Source organism: Melospiza georgiana, chromosome 1, assembly GCF_028018845.1.
Source record: "Melospiza georgiana isolate bMelGeo1 chromosome 1, bMelGeo1.pri, whole genome shotgun sequence".
NCBI classification, from domain to species: Eukaryota; Metazoa; Chordata; class Aves; order Passeriformes; family Passerellidae; genus Melospiza; species Melospiza georgiana.
In genome coordinates this window covers 52,456,424-52,482,526 of record NC_080430.1, presented here as the reverse complement: position 1 = coordinate 52,482,526, position 26,103 = coordinate 52,456,424, and the positions used below count along the sequence as shown (strand labels likewise).

Sequence of the window (26,103 nt, the reverse complement as noted above, 5' to 3'; positions counted from 1 at the left end):
GATGCTTTGGTAAATGTGAGACAAGCAGCAGATCTTTAAAGCTCTGCTGAGAGAGGAAAGGCTGACTGCAGAGATGAATACAGTAACTTTACATATGGCCAATATTCACTAAATAACACCTAGGAAGCAACTCATCAAATTTCATTTGCAATACTGTATAAAAGGCTTCAGCTAAAAAGCTGTGTACACAATATAAAACCTCATGTCAGTGAACTAAACTGGGGAAAAAAAAAAAAAACAACAAACCAAACCAAGGTCTTACAAGGTTGGAAAACAGGCAGAGAAAGCCTTCTCCTTCAGTAAGTGCTAGCAGAGTCAGGAGCTGAGAGCAGAACTTGGACAATTCCAATGGAAAAATTCTGAGTGTGTCTTTCTCTGCAATTTGTATTAATAAAAAAACTCAACGTGAGCAATTCAATAACTGCAATTCAGAGCTCTAAAAGCCCCAAACAGGCACTAGTTTGAAAACAAATAATTACAAAACACAAATACAAACAGCTTGAGGACCTGAGGAGGACAGTGAAACTCTCAGTGGAATAATTAGCACCACATAACATCAGTCTGTTATTGTTCAGGCAGGCTAATTTCCCAGGCTCTAATTTTCTTCTGAATACATTTAGTCCCTCCCCTCTTACAAATAATTTGTCTGTTTCACTCTGCTCATTAAGACAGTGCCTGCCCGACAGACACAGTTGAAGCTGTCCAGCCAAAGTGAGCGAAGTGGAGCAGTGAGGGGCCCTGTTACCCCAGCCAGTGTCCCAGCCAGCCCCAGGGCACATCAGCCCAGCCCCAGCCCAGTCTGTACAGGCACTGGGATGTGAAAGGGAGCAGTGATTTTGTGGCATGCTGCAGAGCTCACCTTGCAAGCTCGGTAGAGGTACTTTCTGTCCTGAGTTAGGTTATAGAGAGACAAGAAGGAGTAGCCATTGCCAGCAGTACCATGGCAGATCCCATACCCTTTTCTCAATAAACCTCTCTGCCAGATGACATCACTGCAATCCATAGCATCTTTCAGGTATTTATCCTCTTTAAAAGTCTGTGGAATAAAAACAGAGAATAAACACACATCAACTGAAGTATTAATGAAAACAAAAGGAAGCTGCTCCTGACAGATGTTCTGCTGTTTGTGTAGGGTTTTTCCATATAAAATTTATTTTTAATTTTAATAATCTATTCTTCATAGACTTCTCTTTCTTTCCTTAGTAGGTTGTTTCTCCTTTTCCTGCAGGGTAAAAGAAAAAGCTTTTTGGGTTTTTGCTTTCAAAATCAGGACCCCCAAAGAAAAAACTCAAGTTCAAGGCCTTTGGTTCTAAAACCTACAATCTATTTGAACATTATGTGGTCCTTTTTTCTTCATTTTCTATTCCCAAACCAGAATTTGAAAATACAGAAATGTGATGCTGCCTCCAAGAAAGGTAAAACAGAATAATGGATATCAAATCTGGTCCTAAATTGCTGGTCTGGTCTTCATGACTAATTCTTCCTGTTTGCTCACTGTCTGCCTTCAATTCCACATCAAAAATGCACAAGAATATCTCTTTGCATAGCACAGGACTCTTTTCTCTGCCACAAATACAAGCAGGAACCCCACATTTCCTTTATGAGTACTTGTACTAGTATATTTGTAGAGTATATACTCAGAAGCAGTAGTCAGTTCGAGCAAAGGAACACTTTTGCAAAGTTTACTGCAACTGATATACATTTTAAACATAGAGGGCTCATGCAGAAACAAGCAAACAAAAGCAAGGAATTAAGCTGAATAACACCAGAATTCCACCTTTATAAAGCCACTTTGCTGCTCACCTTTGCCTAAGTCACTTTACAGATCAACAAACAAACAAAACCCCAAACCAACAACAACAAAAATCCCAACCAAAATAACCCCAACAAAACAAACCTGATGCACTGCTGTAGACCTAGTCCTTTGGAGATGGTATCCCCTGCCAAACTATTTAGTAAGATAATAGAAGCAACTAACATGCAAGATTCTTAAATTCACAAGTTTGATACAGGAAGTGCCTCTCTCTGAACAGGGTTTGCCAGCTGTTTAGCCATAACATTTTGAATTAAGGCCTGGTGACAGCACTTGATTTCCAGGACAAACACTGCTGTCTGTTATCACAAGTCCTGCATGAAAGCATAGCCAGCAAAACACATGCCAACTTTTTTCTTTCAGTGCTTCAAAAAGAAGAATAGAAAAACATATGTTTCATCACTTTAAACACAGAGAGGCCAAAAAGGAGACTGCTAATCAGAAATTAGTCCTATCCCTCTCACCTCTTGCAAAACATTTTGTGCTGGGGAAAGCATCACATTGACAAAGAAGGAGAGAGTGGAGAAGTGTTAAGTCAATCTCTTGCCACAGTCCAAAGAAAAAGCAACTGCAACTGCTGTTACATGCAGCAATGCTGTAAGAATTTTAAAGCTCACATTTCAGGTAGCAGCATAAGTAATATTCCATAAACCAAGCCTGCTTTTCATCAACCCACCCAGATGCCAACCAGGGAATCTGTCAAGGAGGGCTGTCAAAAGCAAGAATCAATTTGCATAAATTTAATTAAATGGCATACTTTCAAATGTCACGCAAATCAGAAGCACACAAAAAGTCAGGTAGCAAACCTAGCTAAGAATGGAGAAGGGCAAACAGCAGGTTTGTGGTAGCTCAGCAGTTTTATTTTTGCCCTGGAAGGGGCCTGGGATCTTAGCTCTGACGTTAAATTCGCCAGAGTTATATCTTAATAAAGGAGTAATTTATGGAAGGCATTCTTTGGCAAGGCACATGAACCTATATTTTTGAAAACCAACATAATTGTTAAAACTCTTGGGATGAAGATTCAAAGAATTTACATCAAAGTTCTCACACCCAGGACTCTGATGCCAAACTCTTTAAATATACATCTCTTTTCCAAGAAAGCTTAGTAACTGCTAGTGCCCTGAGAAGAAATTTTAGCTACTTATTTTTCTCTTTAAAACATACCAATGTAAGTGTTCTGAGATTTTTAGGTGTCTTGCTTGGGGTTCTTGTTCAAAAGCCTAGATCTAGAAATACACTATATAAAGTCTTGCAAACAGGCCTGCATACAAGTCTCTCTGTGAAGACAGAGGTATATATACATACATATGTGTATATATATACAAATATCTAAGAGCTCGGTGCTAATTACACCAAGGCTGTGGCTTTGATCCCTGCTCGGACCACAGACTTAAGGGCTGGACTCGATGATCACTGTGTCCCCTCCAACCCAGAATATTCTGTGAAATCTATGCACACAGAATGCTTTACCTTATAAGCCTGCATGAGCATGTGGATGACTCCAGGGGCACCATGGCACCAGTGAACCAGCCTGTCAGTCTCATTGCTCAGTGATGATGGGTAGTTCCCAGATCGGAATTTTTTATGACGCACGTAGTCAATGCTCGGCTTCACCAGCTCTGTCAGGGTCTCCTGGTCCACATTTGCAATTGGCTGAGGAAAATATTAAAACAAACATCACTAAATACATCAACAGAAGTAGTAACAAATTGTGTATCAACACTTAATTCTACAATCTGTTTTCAAGTATCCTACATAAGTGCCCTTGATCCAAATACTGTGAATCACATCCTACAGATTTAATTAATGTCTGCTTATTACACCCTTGCTAAGAGCATTTTTACAGTCATTGCAGAGACAAAGAAATTGGGGCACCAAGTTGTTACCTGTCTTAATGGAGGTGACACAGAAAGATTATGGAAGAACTGAGAACAGCCTATGACGACTCCCAGACCTCTCTTTGTAACTTAAAATAGGGACAACACTTACAGAAGAAAAACAGTTTTGTACACATGGTGCTCATAATACAGACTTCCAATATAATGGGTTACACATTTTGTTTTAAAAATAACTATTTCCCAACAAATGAAGGAAAGTGTATATAGCAGCATACCTGGCAAGAGATCTATGAAGGCTCAAGTTTTCCATCATAAACAAAGCTCCTTGAAGCTATGGGCTATAAATCTGCATTTCCAATTTCAGAAGCAATAACTACCTCACCAAATACCTAAACATCTTTGCACTACAAAATCATCCTTCAGTTGCTCTTAGGAATTTCCTTTCTAATTTTTTGTTTAATTTACATCCTTGTCAAATGGAGAACACATCCATAATCCTGCATGTTCCTTGTAACTAAAGGTATAGAAGCCAAGTAACTGTGGTGTCTGCATTTGCTCTTGGTTGGCATTCCCTCCACTACCAGCCCATTTTCCACCATTGTAACAGCAGAGCTCTGTATTTTGACACAATCTATATGATTTCTGGAATTTCCGCAAGCTTTGGGAACAACCACAGGCACTGGAGCCTATAACAGCCTCATAACTGACCTTATTTTTTAAAATAACTTGTCTTTATTACTGATTCAATGTCGTAAAATTCCACTGTTTCCCACCAGCTCCAGCACATTTGTATTCAACAGGTGAGCACACTCCTAGAATTCAAAGTCTGGCAGCCAAATGAATGCAAACTTTCAATAGCTATATTTTGAGTAACCTGAAGAAATGAGAAGCCTCTATTTCCCCTCAGCCAGAAGACAAAAACACCCCAAAGTTAATCAGCTCTCACTCAGAATCCTCCCTGTGTGGTAGTGAGACTTCATAGGAATGTTTGTGTTGGGGCTCTTGATTTCACAAGAAGAAGGCAAAGAGGATGGGCACCAGCAATAAATGCCTTCAGTCGGGAGCTGTGCAAGGCAAGCCCAGGCCAGCTCAGAAATCCTTAGGAGGTAAATCCAAGAGGAGCAGGGCTCTTTACAAACCTCCTTACCTTGCGTTTCCAAGAAGATTTGAGTACAAGGGAGTTTCTTGCCCAAGCTGCTGAGGCTCCCAGCACTCACTTCAAACAGCTAAAGAGTAACCTACAGGTGTGTGTCCTGACTTTCTGGCCAAGAGCAAGGGTATGCAAACAGACACTTTTGTTTCAGGGTTAGTGAAAGATCTTAGAGTACAGACTTCCTAGCTAGCATTTCAGAATCCTCCCTCTACCTCCTGGAAGAGTTACTTAACATGGCTAAGCTCTTATTCTTCTAGCAGCCTGTAAATAACTCCAGCAATATCTGTTTTCTCCAGTTTAAGAAGTGTTTGGACAACACTCTGGGAACATAGTTACTTAACATGGCTAAGCTCTTATTCTTCTAGCAGCCTGTAAATAACTCCAGCAATATCTGTTTTCTCCAGTTTAAGAAGTGTTTGGACAACACTTTGGGAACATTTTTGGGGTGTTCTGTGCAGGGCCAGGAGTTGGACTTGATGACCTTGATTTGTCCTTTCCAACTCAGCATATTCTATGATTGTATGATAGAGGTGTTGTACAGGAATTACCCTCAGTAACCTTCACATCTCAGGTGCAATGTTCAATGCCTTTTTTTTTTTGTTATCAAATAACCACTCAACAAACCATCTCTTGAATTCTTTGATGAAAATACAGCAAAATTCACCCCATTTGGCGTGGGAGGGATAAGGAAAGTATGGGACTCTGATATGCCATCTTCTTCTGCAGTGGATGACTCAACTTTGCATGACTCACAATATTTAACATACAGTGAAAATATGGTAATCTAATGCTGCATAAACAATGGCTTTCTGGTAATTCTTAAAAGCAGCAATTACATGTAAAGGAAAAATAACTAGGATTTTAACATGTAGATAGAATAGCTTCTCCTCAAACCAAAAAGCAATGAGCAATGATTTCTGCTATCAGCCTTAAATAGTAAATGAAGCATGGAGCCTTTAAGGAACCTTCCTTAGAAGACTAGATGTTTCTCTGAAAATCTAGCACAAGCAGGGAAAGAAAAAGAGAAGCCAGAAAGCTGAAAGAAGCAGAAGGGGGTGGACAACCATGCTGAAGAAAGCAGTAGGTAAAGATAGGAACAGGGTAAATCAGAACAGCCTGGGGCCCCAGTGGGATGGTCACTGCAGAAAATGGGTATAGTAAGGTTAAGACACACCCCAGGTAGCAGAGCAGTAGCTACTTCTATAGCAAAGTCAGCTGGTTTAACCAGAACTGCTGGTGGAAATGGTGTAAGGTAATCTGAAACACAGCATTTCCTCTAAGCAAGGAATGGCTGAGCAGTGGCAGCACCAAATACCAGCACAATCACTTCTGCAGTGAACACTGGTACACAGCTGCAGACTGTGAGGATGTACAGTCCTTCCATTTGCCTGAAGAAAACTCATTCTGCATGAGCTGGCAAGGAAAGTCATATTTACAGAGACGTGCAGACTGGCAGCAGCACCTTCAAACACCAGAAAGAGGTGCAATAAAGTTTTGTAGCTCTGTGGCAATCTTCTATAATGAATCTTAAGGCTCTTTTCCCAGACTGTAGAACAAAAATAATCATAAATCCTATTGGAAATCTCAGGGCAGGGGAAATTGATTTAAATATGAGAAAGAGGAGGTTTACAGAAAAGAGGAATCTCACTAAGGAAAACAAAAAGAGGAAAACAGAGGTCATAAATACACAAAAGTACATCAGACTTTTGTGTGAGAAATAGGGGAGCCAAGGAAGAAGAAAAACATCTGAATATTAAAAGCATACGGAAGACAAACATGTGATTAAGGATAGTCTTCCAACAGCATCAAGACAGTAGGGGGGGAAAAATCACTACAGAAGAGAGGAAGGGCATGGAGGACAGGAGGCACCAGCAGTGCAATAATTTTAAAATGGCAAAAAATTGAAGAGTGATGGATAGTGAGTAAGTGAATTTTTAGCTGTTCTAACTGAAGGTACCAGAAGAAGTATGAAGATGAGAGAAAGCACTTCACTCACTTCACTGTCTTTGCTGAGGACAAGAAATCAGATCCTGAAAAGCTGGTGCTCTGAACCACAGCTCAAGAGTTAATTCATTCTAATGTGATCCTACCCTAGTCACCGTTTTCCTCTGCTATCAAACCCTTAGGCAGCACCTCAGCACAGCTCTGTGCTGCAGTCTAACTCCAAGTTGTGAGACCCTGATCCAGCACAACACTGCACATGCATGAAAGCTGAAGATATTATCCCTCTGATCAAAAAGTCTCTGCTACTTCACCCCAGCCAAGAGAAGATGCTCTTACCTGCATGAGCATGTAGTAGATGCCAGCCACTCCATGGGCTGCTCCAACATACTGCTTCCTGTGCCACTGGTACAGCAGAGGACAGCGCTCTGTCTTCCGCTCCTCCTTGGAGAAGTTCTTCCCCGACTCAATAATAGCATCTATTACCTAAGGAAAAGAACATATCCTGATGTTGCTTTCTTCAATCCAGAGGGTTTTGCTTCTGCATGACTAAACCCACAACAAACAATAAGCCACAATACAGTGGTAGGACAACAATATTCAATTCATTTGGATTTGAGTGCTGAGGGAGAAAAAGTATTTTCCTTAATGATGAATTCAATTATATTTTAAGAGTAAAAATTTAATCTATCAATATTTCTAATTGCTTTTTTTCCAGCCCTGGCTTCTCTGGTTCTGGTATCCGCAAAATGGTCATGCATGCTCCCCACGCTAAATTTCCTTTCTTTTAACTTAAAATACTTGCACACTTCTGGGGTTTTTTTGGTAACAATGTCTCAAGTGGTCAAAACTAGTTACATATTGACTTATTTCCTTGGCTGGACACAGACCCACCCACACTGGTCTGTCCCAGCCCCAGCTGGGCAGCAGGGAAAGAGGGAAGAGACTGAATGAGATGAAATTGGGTTTCCAGCTCTAAGCCCCTCTTCTCTCCAGCACCCCTCTCTTAAATTGCTTGAAATATGTATAGGAGTGATCCCAGTTCAACCTCAGTGATACTGTGATGCTGGAGAGAGAGAAGTGTCCTACCTCTTTGATAACAGACTGTGGGACAGTGTCTGGACCGATTTCAGTGTTCAGGTACAGCAAGGCATACAGGTAACCTGCTCTGCCGTAGAGCAGCTCATCTGGAAGTTCAGAATCTGTGCTGATGACTGTCCTCTGGAGCTGCAACAACCTGCATCACACAGTGAAGGTGGGGAGAGAGGATCTTCTGTAGAGACCACACTGCATTGCACAAGCCCATCAATCCAGCCAGAAGCAGAACAAATGGTGAAGCCCCACCAACCCCCTTCAACCACTCCCAGCCTAGCTGGCTGCTGGATTTACAGGCAGGAGTTCTGCACACCTGCCATCCTGGAGATGGGAAACTCTGTGAGCCAGAGCCAGGCCAGTATCAGCACAGCTGTCAGGATTCTGTGCAGGCAGAAACAGATGCAGGGTAGGAGAAGGAGAAGCCCAGAGAGCTACTCCAGCAAAGACAGAAATCTCCTGGAACCTCTGGGAATTTCACCAAAGTGAGGAACACTCAACTATACGTGTTTAAGAGGGGAAAAAACAAACACACAATAAACCCCAATACCACCATTTGTCATTCCCTCTCCTAAGAAAACACATTGTCTCAAACATTTAGCACCTCAGTTTTGAAAAGCACACTGCTATAGTGCACAAGTGTTTTGCTTGCCTTTAGCAGTGAAAAAATGAGAAACAAGAAGTGCTGGCAGTGGTAATCCTCATTTTCTACAGAATGACTCTCTGCTAATACTCTACCAGTCTGTATTACACCGAGGTGGGTCAGAGATCTGTTTTATGGCCACTCCCTCCCTATCTCTTCCTATCTTTTCTGATTAAATTGATATTTAGATGAAACCATGGTGATGATCCCATTTTAAATTGGGAGAGGGGTAACAACAATCTGGATTAAGACTAAATTCAATTCCCAGATTCCTCCAGTTATTATTTCTCAGGAGAAATGTTAGCATTAATATCATGCCATAGCAAAACCACTGACCTCAATCATGTGTTTATGCTGTCCCTGCTCAATACTAGGAAAAAGCTACTAAAAAACCCCAGTTTTATATCTCCTTTCTCAGAGCTATGCTTTGGGTTTAGAATTAAATTATTTTCTTCTAAATTGTCCGCTATTAAGTTTTATTGTTGAACTCATACAACTGGACAAGGTAAAAAAAGTGAAATCACAGATAACATTTTACATCTATAATGTGCCACTCAGCTGGTGTCATGTATATATTTGTAAATAAAAAAAGTTATAATATAAACAAATAATCAAACTAAACTCCTTTTCACTACTCCTCATAGAAATTATTTTCCAAGGAGAGGCAACCCTAAGATTTACTGCTAATCTCATTTTGCTATACTCATGCTTTTTGCCTTACAGTAAGCAATGCTGCTTTCTGAGCTGCATTCAAAATGACATGCCCAAGCTGACAGCCAGTTGTAAAAGCAAAAAAACCCAAACCTAACACTCATTTCAAAACTGAAATATTCATTCAGGAACAGCAGCAGAGGTTAATCACACTAGGATTCCAGAATAGAAAGAGACCAATTACATTTCCAAACATAAACTAGAATGGAGATGAGGACATAAGCCTCGTTGCAAATTCTGCCAGCCTGAGGTGTGCTGCTGGACAGCTATCAGATGGACTGTGGTGCTGAATGCAAGCCCCACAGGGTTCCAGGGCTTCCAGCCCTTGCTGGGATAGCAATCAACTGTACCAGCAAAGGCACAGTCAGCTCTCTAATGAAGCTACACTGAATGGGATTTCTTGAGACATTTGTTCCATTTAGATTACTTTGAAAAAGGGCTGGAATTTTTTCAGGCCACCCTTCATATGCTCTGACCTAATTAAATTCTTTGCCTTTACAAATCTGCTCCTGCAAATACTTCCTCTTTGATATATTAAATTTTTGTTACGTATCAATCCCATACACCGTGTTTCTGTCTGCCTGCATCCAGACCCAGTGCACATGTTTTGTAATGAATCTACAACTAAGACCCACTCTTTACAGAAAGCATCACATACTGCATAAGCACTACATATTGCTGATGACAAGAGCGTGGCTTTTGTTAAATGTCACTTCAATGTGACAAAATCAGAACGTGTGTGCACTACAGATATGCCCAGGACATCCTGTCCTAACAGCGATAGAGGACTCAAGATAAACGACTAAATATGAATCAAGTGCAAGCCAGCTTTAATAAAGATAAAGCCTATTTTGTATTGCTGTACCAAAACCTTATCAGGAGAGAAAGTGTCCATTCTTTAACCCTGTCCTCTAAAATTTCACTTGCAAAGTTACTGAACCAATGCTCTCTACAAATGAAGGGCATGGCATTTCCCACCATCAACCACTTACTTGGCAACACAATCTTGAGATTCACTGCTGTTTTTCAGCTTGTGGTAAACCACTGCACCCACTGCCAATGGCCCAGCATCACCACAGAGGAAAGTGACTCTTCTGCCATTCAGATTGCGAAGGATTCTCTTCACGTAATCGAGAGATCGCTGCAAGTGGCTCTGGTTTTTGGTGACACGGTATAGTTGCAGATATAAGAGGGCAATACCTGAAATGAACACATGAAAAAGAGAGAGGTTCACTTATTTTTCTTTCTAAGTGCATCCTATTCCCCTCTTTGGTGCCTCTGAACCAGTAACTCAAATGTGAACAGGTATTTTGGCAATAAATCATGTCAGTCAAGGGTCCCAGCTTACACAGTGTGAAGGCACTGGGCCACTATTTGGATGACATTTCAATGGGATGGTGGGAAGAATAAAAGTTATCTGACTGAAGCCCAATGGTAGAGCCTCAATTTCCAAAAAAAGAAGCAAACTCATGACTCAGGCCTCAACACTTGGCAAACTGTATTGGGTTTGCATAGCCCAGCCTTAGTAGTGGGGGGATACAGGCCTCTGTGAGAAACTGCTGGAAGCCTCCTTCATGTCTGGCAGAGCCAATTCCTGGTGGCTCCAAAGGCTTATGTGGTCAAGACTGGGAAATTAGAAATAGTGGTAATATCTCTGTAATAACAGATTTAGGAAGAAGAGGAAAAAACATTATTGAGCAGTTGTAATTGTGGCCAGAGAAGACTGGAGTGAGAACATGTGAGAGGAACTCTGCTGACCCCAGGTCAGTGAAGAAGGAGAAGAGATGAGGTGCTCCAGGCACTGGAGCTGAGATTCCCCTGCAGGCTGTGGTGCAGATCAAGGTGAGGCTGTACCCCTGCAGCCCATGGAGGCCCACCATGGGGATGCAGAGATCCATCTGCAGCCCCTGGAGAAAACTCATGGAGCACACCAAAGCAGGCACGCCAGCCCAAGATGAGGTTGTGACCTATTGTAAGGAGGCTGTAACCCCTGAGGAGAGAGGAGCCCACACTGGAGCAGCTTGTGCTTGGAGGACTGCACCCCATGGCAGAGTGACCCATGCTGCAGGTTTGCAGAGAGCTGTTGCTTGTGAGATGGACTCATGGAGAACTGTCTCCTGTAGGAGGGACCCCCATGGTGGAGCAGGGGAATGACTCTTCCTCCCAAGCAGGGGGTAAAACCATGGGTGATGAACTGACCATAACCACCATTCCCTGTCTCTCTGTGCTGCTGGGGGAGGATGCAGAGCTGGGAAGAAGGGAAGAAGGTGTTTTGAAGGTCTTATTTTACTTCTCACAATCCTGCTCTGATTTTGTTAGAGATAAACTCAATTAATATCTTTAATTCTAGCCTGTTTTGCCCATGATGGTATTCAGTGAGTGATCTCTCCTGGTCCTTATCTCAACCCATGCAGCCTTCGTTGTATTTTTCTCTTCCCTGTCCAGCTGTGGAGGGGAGTGAGAGAGAGGCTTTGTGGGTGCCCTGCATTCAGCTGGCATCAACCCACTACACAAAGAGATCACTGGAGATTCAAAAATTTGAGTTAACAAGCACATGTGTGATTCAGTATACTAATTGTACAATTCTCATCTCTTATATGCAAGAAATGACTTCCCTTTTGATTTGTAAAAGGATATTTTGATGAGTTTTTGGATTCAAGTTCCCAAGTTCTTCACACCCCCTAAAAGTATTTCATAACAAGATTACAAGCTTGTACAAGTCAAGCAGGTTTATAAAAGCCAGAAATCAAATCAGGGCTCTAAGAACGCCAGGAGGTACTATTAAGCTTCACTCTGTTGAACTCATTACATAGTTTTCCATTCAAACAAACTAAAACCTTAAAAGTAACAACAATGTAGGCTGAAGGAAGTGAAACAAATCCATCTAAGTGGATGCCTATTGGCCAATCACTTATCTCCAGACCACACTGTAACTCAAACCCATTTCTGAATGGGGAGAGCGCTCTCCTGAGCCTCATCCAAAGCCCAGTACACACAAGGCCCACTGAGCTCCCAGAGAGGCTATCTCAGTAGTACCAGAACAACAGCACCACAAGAGCGCTGGTACATCCTCACATGCTCCCTGGGCAGGCTCTGAGCCAGCCCTTCTAGCTGAATCTAAGAAGAAAGCTGCAGAGTTTAGGTAACCCAGTTCAGCATCATGGGAACTTGTGGGCTATTTACAGGGATTTGTGGAACCCTTTTTTATGCTGCAACAGATGTGTAAATATCTTGGCTTGACCAAAGGATGATTAGAAACACAGCCACAAAGTCCAGTTTATCTCATCCTTCCTAGTGTTTCTCAGTGCAACACCCTTAAAATGACTCCTCCAAGAGGTCTGGCCAAAAAGTACAAGAGGACAAGTAAAAAAGTACTTGTATAAGTAAGATGGACTCTTACATGTGTCCCATGGTTGCTACATGCCAACAGCACATGTTCCAAGATGTTAAAGACGTTTCACAAAATGCAAGCCAATGCTCATGACTGCACTGCCAGTAAGATTTGTCTAGACTTAGTACATAAAAAGCAGGGCAGTTGTTTACAGCACTACTTTTACCTTCTGATTTGCACGCTAGCAAAATGCAGCAAGAGCAAGTTTGGGGAAAAAGTATCTGCATTAAGTATTTTAAAAACCAGATCATTTAAATACTTTTATTCAGAACCATATCCACAGGAGCCTTGAAAGAAGTTAACAGCTTGGAATAGATGTAAATGGCAATCCTTCCACAGGATGGAAAAATCCCACACTCATTAGACAACGTCACTTGTTCATCTATATTCCTGTTTCAGCTAATGATGGCTGTTACTTTTACCTTATGACTCATTTTCAGTATGCTCTGGTTTATCAGCCATAATTTCAGTTGTCAGTCACTGTGCTCCCCGGGAGCCATTCCATACTGTCAGCACGAGAAAGCCCACCACTGGAGATCTGCACGCACTCAGCAGCCAGTCACTTTCAGACCCTGAAACACGTCTATCTTTTAAGCCTGAGTTGTCTAAAACTTCCCCACCCATCCACCCACAGCACCATCTGTACCAAAACATCAAGAAAAAAGCAAAGAAATTTTACCCTTTAATTGCCAGATTTAAGCCTAAGGATGGATGAAGGCTGGAGAGCTTTTCCAAGCTACCCCCCCCCATGACAGAGATAAAAGAATAGATCTCCACAGGCCATATTTCAAACATGTAGTGCTAAAAGTTTAAGTATGCCTGAAGTTTGAGCTGGAAGAGCAGGAACAGAATATGCCAGTCTATTCAGCAGAGTCACACTTAACAGGCTTAGATGGACATGTCCTGGCAACTTGAAGAACGGTGGCCACATCCGACATGAAAACTGCAGGCTCTGCCTAAAGGATCAGTGTCCTGGTTTCAGCTGGGGCACAGTTAATTTTCTTCTCTGTAGCTACAGTGCTGTGGTTTGGATTTAGTGTGAGAATAACACTGATAGCACACTGATGGTTTAGCTGCTGCTGAGCAATGCTTACCCTAAGTCACGGACTTTTCATTTTCTCATGCTCTGCCAGGGAGCAGGTGCACAAGATGCTGGGAGGGAGCATGGCCAGGACAAGTGACACAAACTGGCCAAAGGGATATCCCCCTACCATGGGACATCATGCTGGGTACATAAACTGGGGGGAGCTGGCTGGAAGCCACCAATCTCGGCTCAGGCGTGGGCTGGACTTTGGTGAGCAGGTGGTGAGCAAAGGCATTCTGCATTGTCACAGACATATTTTATGAAAAATCCTTTCATTAGGATTTTCCCTCCTGAGAAGCTGAGAGGCCTCAGGAACAAAATATAAACAATGATTATCTGCTGCTGTGGAATGCAACAGGTGGATCTGTGATTGGTCTCATGAGGTTGTTGCTAATTAATGGCCAATCACAGACCAGCTGGCTTGGACAGAGAGTCTGAGCCACAAGCCCTTGTTATCACTCCTTCTTATTCTATTCTTAGCTAGCCTTCTGATGAAATCCTTTCTTCTATTCTTTTACTATAGTTTTAATGTAATATATATCGTAAATTAATAAATCAGCCTTCTGAAACATGGAGTCAGATCTTCATCTCTTCCCTCAGCCTAAGACCCCTGTGAACCTGGTCACACAGCATCACCCATTTCTCTTGCATTTTATCCTTCTCCCCTTTTCATTACAATTGTAATTATTTGTTGGTTCCATTGCTATTATTATTTTACTTTATTTCAATTATTAAACTGTTCTTATCTCAGCCCATGGGTTTTATCTTTTTTTTTTTTTTCAAATCCCCTCCCTATGCAACTATGGCAGAGGGGATATAGGAGAGGCAGGGTGTGAGTGCTCAGCTGTGTGATGTTTAGTTGCCAGGTGAGGTTAAATCACACCAATTAGAAGGGCTCATTTACATCTGGACAGCATCAGTGATGCAATGCTAAATGAAAAATGGTCCCTAGCAACAACCACCACCTGCATATGCCTAATTTTCCTCACGATCTTCACAGTCTTGCATCCATACCTCTACACTCCCCCTCCTCACACAACCATTTTACCATTTTTGTACAGACAGAACAAGAATAGCCAAACTACCCAAATTCCAGATTTGAAGGCTACAAGCCTCTGGCCACAGAACATATTCCCCCCATCTATTCCCAGAGATTAGAAAATGCTGTTACCATTAGAAAACTGGTAACTAGTAGACTGGTGAACAGAAAAAGGTGAAAAGTAACAATTTTTTAAAAGCAATTTTAAAGAAACAAGAGGAAAGATAAAAGAGCAGCCTTAGAAAATCCACTCCTCTTGCAAAACACTGATCTCCATATACAAAAGTCAATTACCATTCTGTATCTTTTTTTGCTGAAGTCAATGCAAGTTACAGGCAGTGGTGACCAAGGTTCCAGAGTTAAAAGAAAAACCAACTCACAAAAATGCCTGTAACAGAGGATTTCTGCCACTCCTATGAGAATATCAGAATCTCCTGTGCATAAATCCAATCACATCATTTTACAAATACATTTCATTGAAATTCTAGCTTTCTCACCAGTCCAGCCAGTATAGGCAGAGCAGTCATGTGGATCTGCCGTCTTCAGCCCTTCCTCCATTTGTTGCAGAAGGTCCTTGATTTTTGCCTGGATCCGTTTTGAGAACCGAGCATTGACCTGAAAGCAGGAGACAGGGAACAAGCCAGAAAAGAAAGTAATTAAACAATGCAAAGTGCCTGCTCCACTTTCTTGTTTGGGAAGAAAACCAAACCAAACCAAAAACAATCAAGCAAAAAAAATAACTAGGAAATAAATAACACATACAGCAATCAGCAGCATCAAGGTGGTTCATCTTAAGTATGTCTCTTGTAAATTCATTCTGACTACATTTTAGAGTAAGTTACAGGTATCTACATTAGACAAAATTACCTGTGCATTCTTTAAAGTCACACAAAGAACAGCTATGGACACTATGACAGCATGTAATTCTAATCAGGGTCCTGGTACCAAGACCATGTTATGGACAAACAGCACAAGCCCCCCATGTTATAGGTGCTTGCTCTCATCACAAGGACCCTGCACACCCTTTGTAGCACTACAGAGCAGGAAAAAGCCCAAGGAAAAGAAATGTACCAGGTGACCAGTCTTTGTACAGAATACTCAAGACAATCAAGCCAAAGAAGATGAGCAGAAGCAGCTCAGCATCTTCAGCTCAGGAACAAAGGGAAAGAAACAAGTCTTTGATTTTACATGCTGCTTGCTTTTACTTTTGACCAAAAATGCTTATATAGATGAAATACATGATCTATGTTATCAGAGAGTACTTTACCTTTTCCAACATTTCTCTCTATTATGCACACTTTTAGGGAAGATATGTTAGTGATTACCCCCTAAAGCCTATGGAACATGGAAATTAGCACAGTAGTACAGTAAGTTCTTGACTACAGCACACCCCAAGTGTGGGGTTTGGATAAATTACAGGTCCTGGATGCTACCATGCAACTGATTACTCAAGATGTGCCACATTTCATAACTCTTGTTCAGAGAGAAACTTCAAATAAAAATCAGTGATTTCAAACATCCATCCAACAGATTCAGAAATCAGAAGTATTTAAGAATTGCACAAGGCTTCTGACACACCAGAAATCTTCAGGCTGAATAGTTCAAATCCATTTAAGAATATCCACGGTAGGATAGGAAGGGAAAAGGAAATATCTCACACTGAACACATATAATTCTAGAAACAAGTTAGAGACACCTTAACCTTCTCTAATATCTCGAGCAGCCAAACACAGTAGGCATCTGAAGCCTGTTACTCTTCAGTGGTGTTAAGCACCTTTCTGTTAGGGAACTGTACTATGCATCCACATCACCAGCACCACACCACCCTCCCTTTTTGACTGGTTCAGTGAGGTCTCAACACAAAGGAAAACCTTCCTCAAGGGCAGAGCTTCTCTCCTTCAAAAGACAGCTATGCCGATGCTAAGGCATATGGTGAAACAGCATGAGGATATTCACGTGGATGCATCCAGGCACAGAGCTCAGCTTGTCTGACAAGAGTGAACTAAGGCTTCAGACTCCCCATTTATTTACCTACTGCACATCACAAGCATGCTGGTTATCTTTTTGTTCTGACAATACACCTGCTGTTACCAAATCAGGATATTTTATATCAAACACCAGATTAAATTACTTAGAGGTAGGAGGGGAATACTAGGACATCAGGATGCCTGGGTTCTGCATTGAAACCTCAGTCCCATACAAATAATTTAGCTCAGGTTGGTAATCTCTCTCTCTAGAATCTGAATTGTAATTTACTAGTCTTGGTTCAGTGCTTGAAAAAGCACAGATTAAAGGATATTTTTATTAATATTTTTATAATTATCTGTAAGTCCAAACAAAGCTGCTCCCAAGCTTATGTCAGTGTGAATAGGTTATAAGTGGCAACTAAGTTTTCCCCAGCTATCCTTCTCTCTTTTTTTCTGGTTGCTCTGAAGCTTTCCCAAGCAAGCACTGTCACTGATCATTTTATAAGATTTCCCTATAAGCTTGTAACATACGCTTACATGCACTAGAATAAATTAATTGCACAAAGAAATGAATATTGAAAGGTGGCTTTAGAAGATTTAAAAGCTTCCTTCAAGGAATCTTGGGGCAGCATTACAAGTGAGCATAACACACACACTTGTGTGGAGCACAGATTGATTTTAATCAGAAGCACATTCATCTCAAGAGGATGTTTCCAGCTGGCATTCAGCCTTTGCTGGAGGTAACTTGTTATTCCTTTAGGGACAAACAAAAGCCAGGAAGCCTGATCTCTGATATCCAGTGGCACATTTACTTCTGGTTCACAACAGATTGAGTGATAGCAGGAGCTGAAGGGTACCTTTAATCAAAAAAGGCTTTCTCCAGGAATTCAACTGCTGCATTACTCCTCTGCTGCTGCAGAGAGAACAACCATTATCATCCCAAACACTGCCCAAGTTTTATATTGTCAAAACACAAAAACAAGGGCTCATTCCTCATTATACCAAATAGAGCCTTGTGCCATACTGGTTATGGTAGTTAACATGGCTCATTATCAGCACAAAAGTGATGCAGAAAAACCAAAATGTGTTAGTTTGGAAATTAATAGTTTTGTTATTTATTTGAACCATATCACTTTTTCCATTGCAGTGAGGGAGCAGGCAAAGCTATATCCCAATATAAAGCCTTCCAAAGCCAACAAAAATTTAAAGAATGTAAGTACTTCTGTAACATCACTCACCTTTGGCACTAATCACAAGATGTCTAAATTATGTTGTCCTTGTTATCAATACATGTTTCCCCTATCCGCTTTCTTTCATTTGTAGGGTTTCTAAAGAGAATTTAACTAATTTACTTTTGTAAATTCAGCACTAGAACTACACACCTACATTAGAGCACAGTGCTAACACCAAGGTCATGGGCTAGATCCTCATATGGGCCATTCACTTAAGAGTCAGACTCAATGGTTGTTCTAGGTCCATTCCACCACAGAATATTCTGTGATTCTGTTCTTATAAAATATTTTATATTTATATTTATAGATATAAAATATTATATCCATATTATAAAATTTCTATAATGATGTAAATAAAAATCTCCTAAAAACCCCAAACATTCCACTTGCAGTCGACATTACAGTAACATACCAGTTCTTCCTGACCATTGCAGCCATATCCAGCTTTATGGCATGGCATTAAAACAAACCAGAACCAGGGGCAGAGGAGGCAATAAGCAGCTGGCATACATGTATTGTACATCATGATTTCCTGTAGGTAAGAGAAGTCTGTAACTTTAAAGTCTCACATGCACATTTGGACCAAATGTCACAGTGCTGATATAAGTCTGAGTGCAACCCTGAGGCCTCGTGGCACTCCTTTTGTCATTAAAGTAACAGTCTGGTTTGACAGACATGGGATGAGTAATCTCATTTGCAATTGACAAAGACATTTAGATACCCATGTGTTGTTCAAAAACACCTCCTGGCATTTGCTTGCTCATGACATCTATGCTAAGAACTTGTGCAGAGCCACAGCAGGGCAATGGAGACCTGAGAGCACAGCTTCCTCACAAGCTGCCAATGTACCAATCTTTCTTGCTACCACCAGCTCCCAAAACAACCATCTTGCTCTTAACCCTATTTTAATTCATCCTGTTTTGGGGGATAGATGTTACATGCAAAACCAGACTGCAAAAGTAAATAACTGATTCTGCTGAAGTAGAAAGGAGATTACCTATACACACAGTGCTACCTCCCAGACAAGAAGAATATATACTTTTAATTCACCTCATTTTGTTGCTGGTGATGTGTAGAACAGAACACATAACATGGTGCTGTGTTGTCTTTGCCAAAGTGTATTTCAAAGAGAAGAAAACAGAGCTCAAGTTGGTGCTGCAGCAAGAACTCATTCAAAAACCAAACTTGCATAGAAGATGGCAGAAAGAACATGAAAGTCACTGGCGAGGAAGAATGTAGTAGGGGAAAACTCACAGTTCTGCTGAAATGAGGAATCCTGGCTGTACAGAAATCTTTGGGAACTTTGCCACTGACTGTAAGGGAGCCAGGTTTCACACCCATGCATTGGAGCATGGGTCTACTGAAGCAGGATGAGCTCTCACACTCACCTCCACAAGTTCCTGCAAAAGCAGACAAGAAGGGATGGCAGTAGGATCCCATATGCAGAATCTAGCAAGGTCTGCTGGGAGGTGACCAGTCTTTTTGTACAGAAGAACAAGTTCTACTTTATTTTTACCCAAGTCAAAAGACTCTTACAGCTCCAAGAGCAGCACCTTCTTCTCTGAAAATACCAGACACTGCCGAAGCTCATCACCCAGCCTCTGAAACACTCACAGTTCTCTGCTACTTCTCACACAGGTCCTCCACAAACAAATGCCAGTTCTGCAAAACCACACGCTTAATAAATGCGTTGAAACAGTACTGTCTGTAGAACACATTGCACTGATTTTCAGTGATCAATCACTTAGTGCCATACATGTGACAATAGGGGAAAAAAACAAAACAAAAGGCAAAAGAAGGGGGAGAGGAGGAAGAGATAGAGAAATCAATAGCTGTAGGCAAATTCCTACACTGCTACAAATGCCAGCTTAGGAATAGGCTTTAAACACAGTCATTGCCCTGTCTCAGGGGATATAAAGGTGTGAAAAGCATCATTAAAAGGCAAGCATTCAAGTTATAGAAAGAACTACTTAAGGCAGGTGAGAAATAAGACTGTCTCTAATGCATTTGTGTGTGAAAGAAGTAATATCTCTCATTGGTTATAAGACAGCAAAAATCCAAAGCTTAAAGATCTAGATCATCGCAAAGAATCATCAAAGAGCTCCAGATTATTGGTAACCAAAATAAACACGATTAACGGATATCCTATGTTTTGGGAAATGGACACTGATAAAGCAAAAGAGAAATACTGAAAATTGCTGGTCCTCCACGTAGCCTAACAGCAACATGCAACTTCTTGAAAGCTGAGAAAATAAAAGTCTGAGTATAATTTAAAGTCACTCAGTACACAAAAGTGTCTAGCCCAGCTGTGACAATTTAGGTGGTCCTCAAGTTTCAAAAAAAGCTAAAACCTCTACCAATTCTAAGTTACCTCAATGCAGAGAGCAGATATATTCCACATATTGAGCTTGACAGCAGATAATTGCAGTTAGACCCAAATAAAATTTATTTTCACCAGGAAGCAAGTACGTGTTATTGCACTTGCCCACACAACTGGCTGGAGTAACAACTCATTAACATGCAGGTTTGCAAGATAAAACTAGAAACTGATGAAGAGTGGATGGATGTGAGACAATTTAATCAGAACTTGGGGGTTTGATTTCATGAAGTATTTTCATTCAGAACTGGTTGACTGAAACCAAACAGGCTTAACTCTGTGGTCACCTCTGAACAGCAGGAGAGGCTTTCACTACAAAAGCATCAGAAAAGCCCTAAGCAGTGTTCAGTGCTGCCTGTGCTGTGGGAAAGAAACAGCAGCTCTTCCTTCCAGGCTGTGTACGACTGCCAGGAGCTAGTGAGGGACAATGAAGTACGACAGAGTGATTTCCAGGCTCAGTTTTGGCCAAGACTCTCAAAAAGCAAAACAAACTTTCCTTCTGAAGAATTACAGAGAACACTGCAAACCTTGTTTGTTTGAGAGTCTCCTATGAAAATAGCACATGCCTGAGTTGGACAGCCAGGAAATGGTCAAAAAAGTAATAAGCTCAAGAAATGCAGCTACCTCATCCCACATCTCTGGAAAAAAGTGGGAAGAATTATTTAGTGGCTTTGGAGGTTGAATTTTGCCTCCAGTGCAATAAGTTGTATAATACTCATTAGTATAAGTTGTTGCTGAGTCAGTCCCAGAACACAGAGAAATTGCTGCTCCCAGTGAGGTAACCAAAATGCACAGTGAGGCAACTGCAAAGTTTATAAAAATGAAAAAAAAAAAAAACCCAAACTAAAACAAACAAACAAACAAAAAAACCCCAAAAAAACAAAAAAAACCAAAAAACAAACAAAAACAAACAAAACAACAAAAAAAAAAAAAAAAAGAAAAAAAACCCCAAAAAAACAAAGAGAGAAGACAAGTGAGGCTATGATAAAAATCCATATATATATATATATATGTATTTAAAAGTATATTTTACAGGAGAAGGAAGACTTAAAAGCCATATAATGGCATTATGAGAAGTAACAGGAGATTGAGAAACCATTAGGAAACTTAGGAAACTAAATACTACTAAATCATCCAAATGATAAATCTAAGTAAATATCCTATATCACCATTAATAAGTACTTGCCAATGAGCACCATTATCTTTGAACAGGTTCCCTGTAAGAAGTCCCCTGCAAAGCCTAATAAGGTATTCTCTACATTTCTCAGAACATACCACTTTTTTCACTTTTTTCTAATATTCTTAGAACACTATAGCAAGTCAGGAAAAAACATACAAAGAAAGAATTTGCCTAAAAAAGAAGTTAAAAGTTTGGGCACTCTAGTGACCAATCCATGAAGTTTGAATCTAATTTTGCTTCTGTCTTGTGATTCCACAACAAATTCAGACAATCTTAATGTAAGGGCTGGGATCATGGTAATTTCTTGATGACAAGGATGCCTCTTTTTTTTTGCACAACCACAAAACGCAGACCATTGTCTAGGCTTCCACCTTCCCCTGGCTGAGCAGATAACATCAGGCTGCCTTTTCTTCCCAGGTCACTTGCCTGTCGTCAGTGTGAAGGAGAACCCCCAATCACACCTGACCATACTGCAAATGCAGCCACAGGGCTGTGGTGGCTCTGAGGAGGCAAGAGATCCTTGAACAAGCCATCAGCACCCCTCAGGAGCAAGCTCTCCTCACCCTTTTCCTTCCCAGGAAATCCTTTAGAGCTGTGTAACTCTCTACCACACTAGGGAGCTACGAACTAGGGAGTGTTCTTTGTTATGAGACTATTAATTTCTCTGCCTCCCCCAACCATCTACATTTCCATTTTGAAAACTTTTGGACTGACCACTTTGAGATAATATCTATAGGTACATTTTTAGGTTAAGGTATCTCTGTGGGGCCCAAACAAAAAAGAAAAAGGCTACAGGATGTATATTTGATTGAAATATTAAACATCACTTATTAAACAAAGGTTTACATTTAAAATTGTTTATTATTAATTTAGAATTAATGCTGTCTGATGAATTATTACCTTGGCTTTCTCAGATAAGTTACAGAAGCAATTTAAGTTCATGGTACTTTAATGATGAAGAGATCTAGTTATGAAAACAGTGATTTTCAACTACATGAGCAGAGCCCACATAGATAGCTGCACTGTTTACTGTGATTACTTATAAGAAAGCAAAGCAGCAACCTCAAATTCTACTCTCCTACTCCCATACCTTCAAGATTTCTGAACAATACTTTACCCACACACACTTCCATATGGAGATTTTTGTCCCGATTGTCTCACCTTCCAGACAATGCCTTGAAGAGCTTCTTGTCCTTTTATCAAGCAGGTGAATTTTAGATGGCAATCGTGACAGACTAAGAAATCGAATGGATTAATAATGCATTGCCTTCCATGACAACAGCAGAGCCCTGCACACCTCAGGCTGTCATTACGTGAGTCGCTCAGCGCTCCTCACTCCGCTCAGCAGCAGATGGGAGTGGAATTATGCATTATGCACTGCACTGAGGCCTTCTGAAAGATGCCCTCATTTTTAGGTGGGCTTGTGTACAAAAGTTTACAGAACAGACTTCCTACCCTGTGTAAAGTCCCTTTGTCTTCACTGGGGCTTTAGGCAAGCAAAGACATTTCTCCGCTGGAATGGGAGTCATTAAATGCAAAAATAAAACGCTAAAACGTAAACTGAAAATCACAACAACAACAAAAGCGCCCATCATGAAATGTCACAAAAAGGCAGTACTAGGAGTGACAGCATGCAAATACTTCAAAGAATATAAATGCACATAAATATTCTCACAGCTATATTCTAGCCCAGAAACACATAAAATGACTCCTGAGATTTTGCAGATGCAAAACCAAAAGAAAATGCACGCTTGCTTCTGCCTTCTATGAAATGCACAGAATTGCTGTAGTTACATGGTTTTAAGGCAGTACAGAATTATTTTTTTCCCAGAGGCACTTCACCCTCCCGAACAGAGCCCACACACAGTACCTTTTATCAAATACAAGACTACTCAGGTGCTCTAAGATATTTTCTGAACACACCTGCACCCATAGCAGCTGACTGCCACTTTCCAAAAAGGAATGTCATCCACCATTGATGCTCGGGAAAAAACACATACATGCACTGCAAAAACACCATTCTTATGCATAGGAGAGCCTAACAGGCACTGCTAATGTGAACACAGAGCTAGAAATTCTTGACTAACTCATTTCAGCTCTGCCACAGAACAACATCTCTCCATTTGGATTCATTCAAGAATCAAATCTGAAGTAAATTAGAGTTGAACTATTCTGCAATAGATCTAGTATACTCTAAAATGTACAGAGGTTCATCTTCTAAGGATGTAGTGTTCATCTTCAAGGATGTTCATCTTCTTTTGATATCTCACCATTCTTCTGGTTAACTCACTTGAGAAAACTTTAGTCCATCTAGATCAGCAGTAAATGAAGGAGTGTTTTCTCTTTTAAAATATAGACATGAAGTGTGGGGTTTAAAGCAGGTACACAAGATGACTGGCCTACAAGGGACTCGGTATGTTTATTACCGATTTAACAACAATATATAGCTATAGTGGCTCTGCCATCTCCTCTCTGCCTTTATAATTCAACTCATCATACTTGGATGGTTATTATAGACTAAGCCAGACACAAAAGAACAAAGAAATAACAGTTCTCTTACACAAGGAAAAAAAATATCGTTACCTACACTCAGCATACTGCCAGAGAGCTGTATACAAAACAAAGTACATTTCACTGTTACACCTACTCTTGCTTTTTAAACCTTCTCAAATGCTTTGCTTTTGACAGCTGCAATTATCTGCAGCAGTTAAGACATTGAAACCCCAAAGCATTCTCTTTTGTACACTCTGCTTAGCCACATACAACTTCATAAACCTCAGTCATAAACAACTTGGTGAAACCTTTCATTGCCTTGGACTGATGGTGAGCTGATGGTGTCCTGCAGGTAATTAAAATGGTCAGAGCGAATGTCCCTCCCACTGTTGGGCATCACCATCCTTGTCCCACTCTATCAGTAAGCCAAGGTAATTTCATATTGTCACAAGCAGGAAAATACAGAGCGGGTATCAAGAGCTTTCCTTTATTCATCTCAGCATACAATAAAGAAAGTTATGAAGTTAACTTCCCACCATCAATGTATTTGTGCTAGCAGCAGTGTCACCACGCAGTGTTTTCCATGCAAAAGATGACAAAGCTGTACAGTACTGAAGGATGAGGCTGCAGACGGGCTAAATGACAGAAAGTCCATATTCTGGCATTCCTTCTGCAGATTAATCCAGCCTGCAAGTTAACAGGCCAGGCCAGAGCAGCTTCTCTACTTAAAACCTAAGACACTCACAATACACCAAAAACCAGCACACGGCATCAAGGAGACAACCAGAGCAGGACGACTGCGAACCTAGTGTGACCAGTCCTACCAGGCAGACCTTCTGTGAGCATGAACCAACTTGCCAGGTGCTTATCATGGAGCACCTGAACCTATAAAAGCACACATGTCAATAAATAAACACGTGAGAAGAGTCTAGCTTCACCTAATGAGTGAGCGTTGCTGTCACCCGAAAATAAACTCTCCTTTTTCAGATGGGCGTTCATCTTTTCCATTCCCTTATGCATTTTCTCTGGTGAAACTCGGGCAACTTCTGCTGACAACTTCTTCTGAGACACCAAACCACCGTGGTATGAGCAGCTACAGCTGTTCTACTATACAGCGTTCAGCTGGGGCACCGCGTTCATTCCCGTACCGAGGTAAAACAAACAGCCCGAATTCAGAGCCGCTGCTGCCGTGCTGAGCCGGGCCGAGCTCCCGCTGCTTCCCTCAGTTCACCCCGCCGCTCCCTCCCCTCGGGCGCCCCCGAGGCCGCGGCGGCCGCCCCGAGTTCTGCCGGCGCGCAGGCCGCGGCAGTCCCAGCGCCCCCGCCGCCAGACCCGCGTCCCGCCGGGGCCGCCCCGGGGAGGAACCCACGGCAGCCCGCACCGCGGGGCCGCTGGCAGCGAGCAACCCGCCGGGGAGGCCGGGCCCAGGCTCCGGGACGCGGCGCCTGCCCTCCGTCCGGGACTCACCTTCCCGTCGGCGCCGAAGGGGAGGGAGTCCTCCTCCGCCGGCGGCTGCAGCGCCCTGTCCCGGTGAGCGTCCGCCGCGCTGGGGGCTGCCACGGCTCCCTGGGGCGGGTAGTCGGGGTAGGGGTTGGCGAAAGCCCGCTCCTCCATCTCCGCTTCACCGCCCAGCTGCAGCTTCAGCCTCTTGGACATGCTCTCTCCCATCTCAGCCGGCCCCCGGCCCGCCTCCCTGCACGGCGAGCCGGCGGGGACACACTCCGCCCCGCAGAGCGGCTTTGCAGCAACGCGAGCGCCGCGGCCGCCCCCGGCTACAGCTGCCCCCGGCTACAGCGGCCGTGCCGCGGGGCTGCCTCAGGAGGGCGGCTGCGGTGACAGGGTCTGCGGCCGCGGGCCCATCGGGGCCGCTCCAGGGCGGAGACGCCGCCGCCCCGACCCCGAGCCACCGAAGCCCAACTTTGGCAGGCGAAAGGGAAAGCTGCGAGGCCGCGGCTGTGCTCGGCGTGCCTGTCACCCGAGGCGGGGGCGCGGCGAGCGCGGGGCCATCACAGCCTGTACAGGGGCAGAGCGCGGCCGGGCCCCCCCGCGGGAAGCGGCAGCCCGCCCGCCGGCGCAGGCTGGGTGGCACGGCTGCAAAGCTCGTCCCAGCGCCTCATCCTCCCCCGCCGGGGCGTCAGTGCCTCGAGCT

General features: G+C 42.4%; 1 protein-coding gene across 1 annotated transcript in view; it reads right to left on the bottom strand.

The window, feature by feature from the left end:
* The window catches only part of LANCL2 (LanC like glutathione S-transferase 2), a 33,119-nt gene extending 7,316 nt beyond the window's left edge, over positions 1-25,803 (bottom strand). Inside the window, exons 1-7 of the mRNA XM_058022174.1 lie at positions 25,422-25,803; positions 15,203-15,320; positions 10,184-10,391; positions 7,835-7,982; positions 7,085-7,231; positions 3,284-3,466; positions 860-1,036 (exon numbers count right to left, since the gene is read on the bottom strand). Of these exons, the coding sequence (XP_057878157.1) occupies positions 860-1,036; positions 3,284-3,466; positions 7,085-7,231; positions 7,835-7,982; positions 10,184-10,391; positions 15,203-15,320; positions 25,422-25,622 (1,182 nt within the window). The 5' untranslated portion in view covers positions 25,623-25,803. The remainder of the gene's footprint in view (positions 1-859; positions 1,037-3,283; positions 3,467-7,084; positions 7,232-7,834; positions 7,983-10,183; positions 10,392-15,202; positions 15,321-25,421) is intronic.
* Between the last annotated feature and the right edge of the window lie 300 nt (positions 25,804-26,103).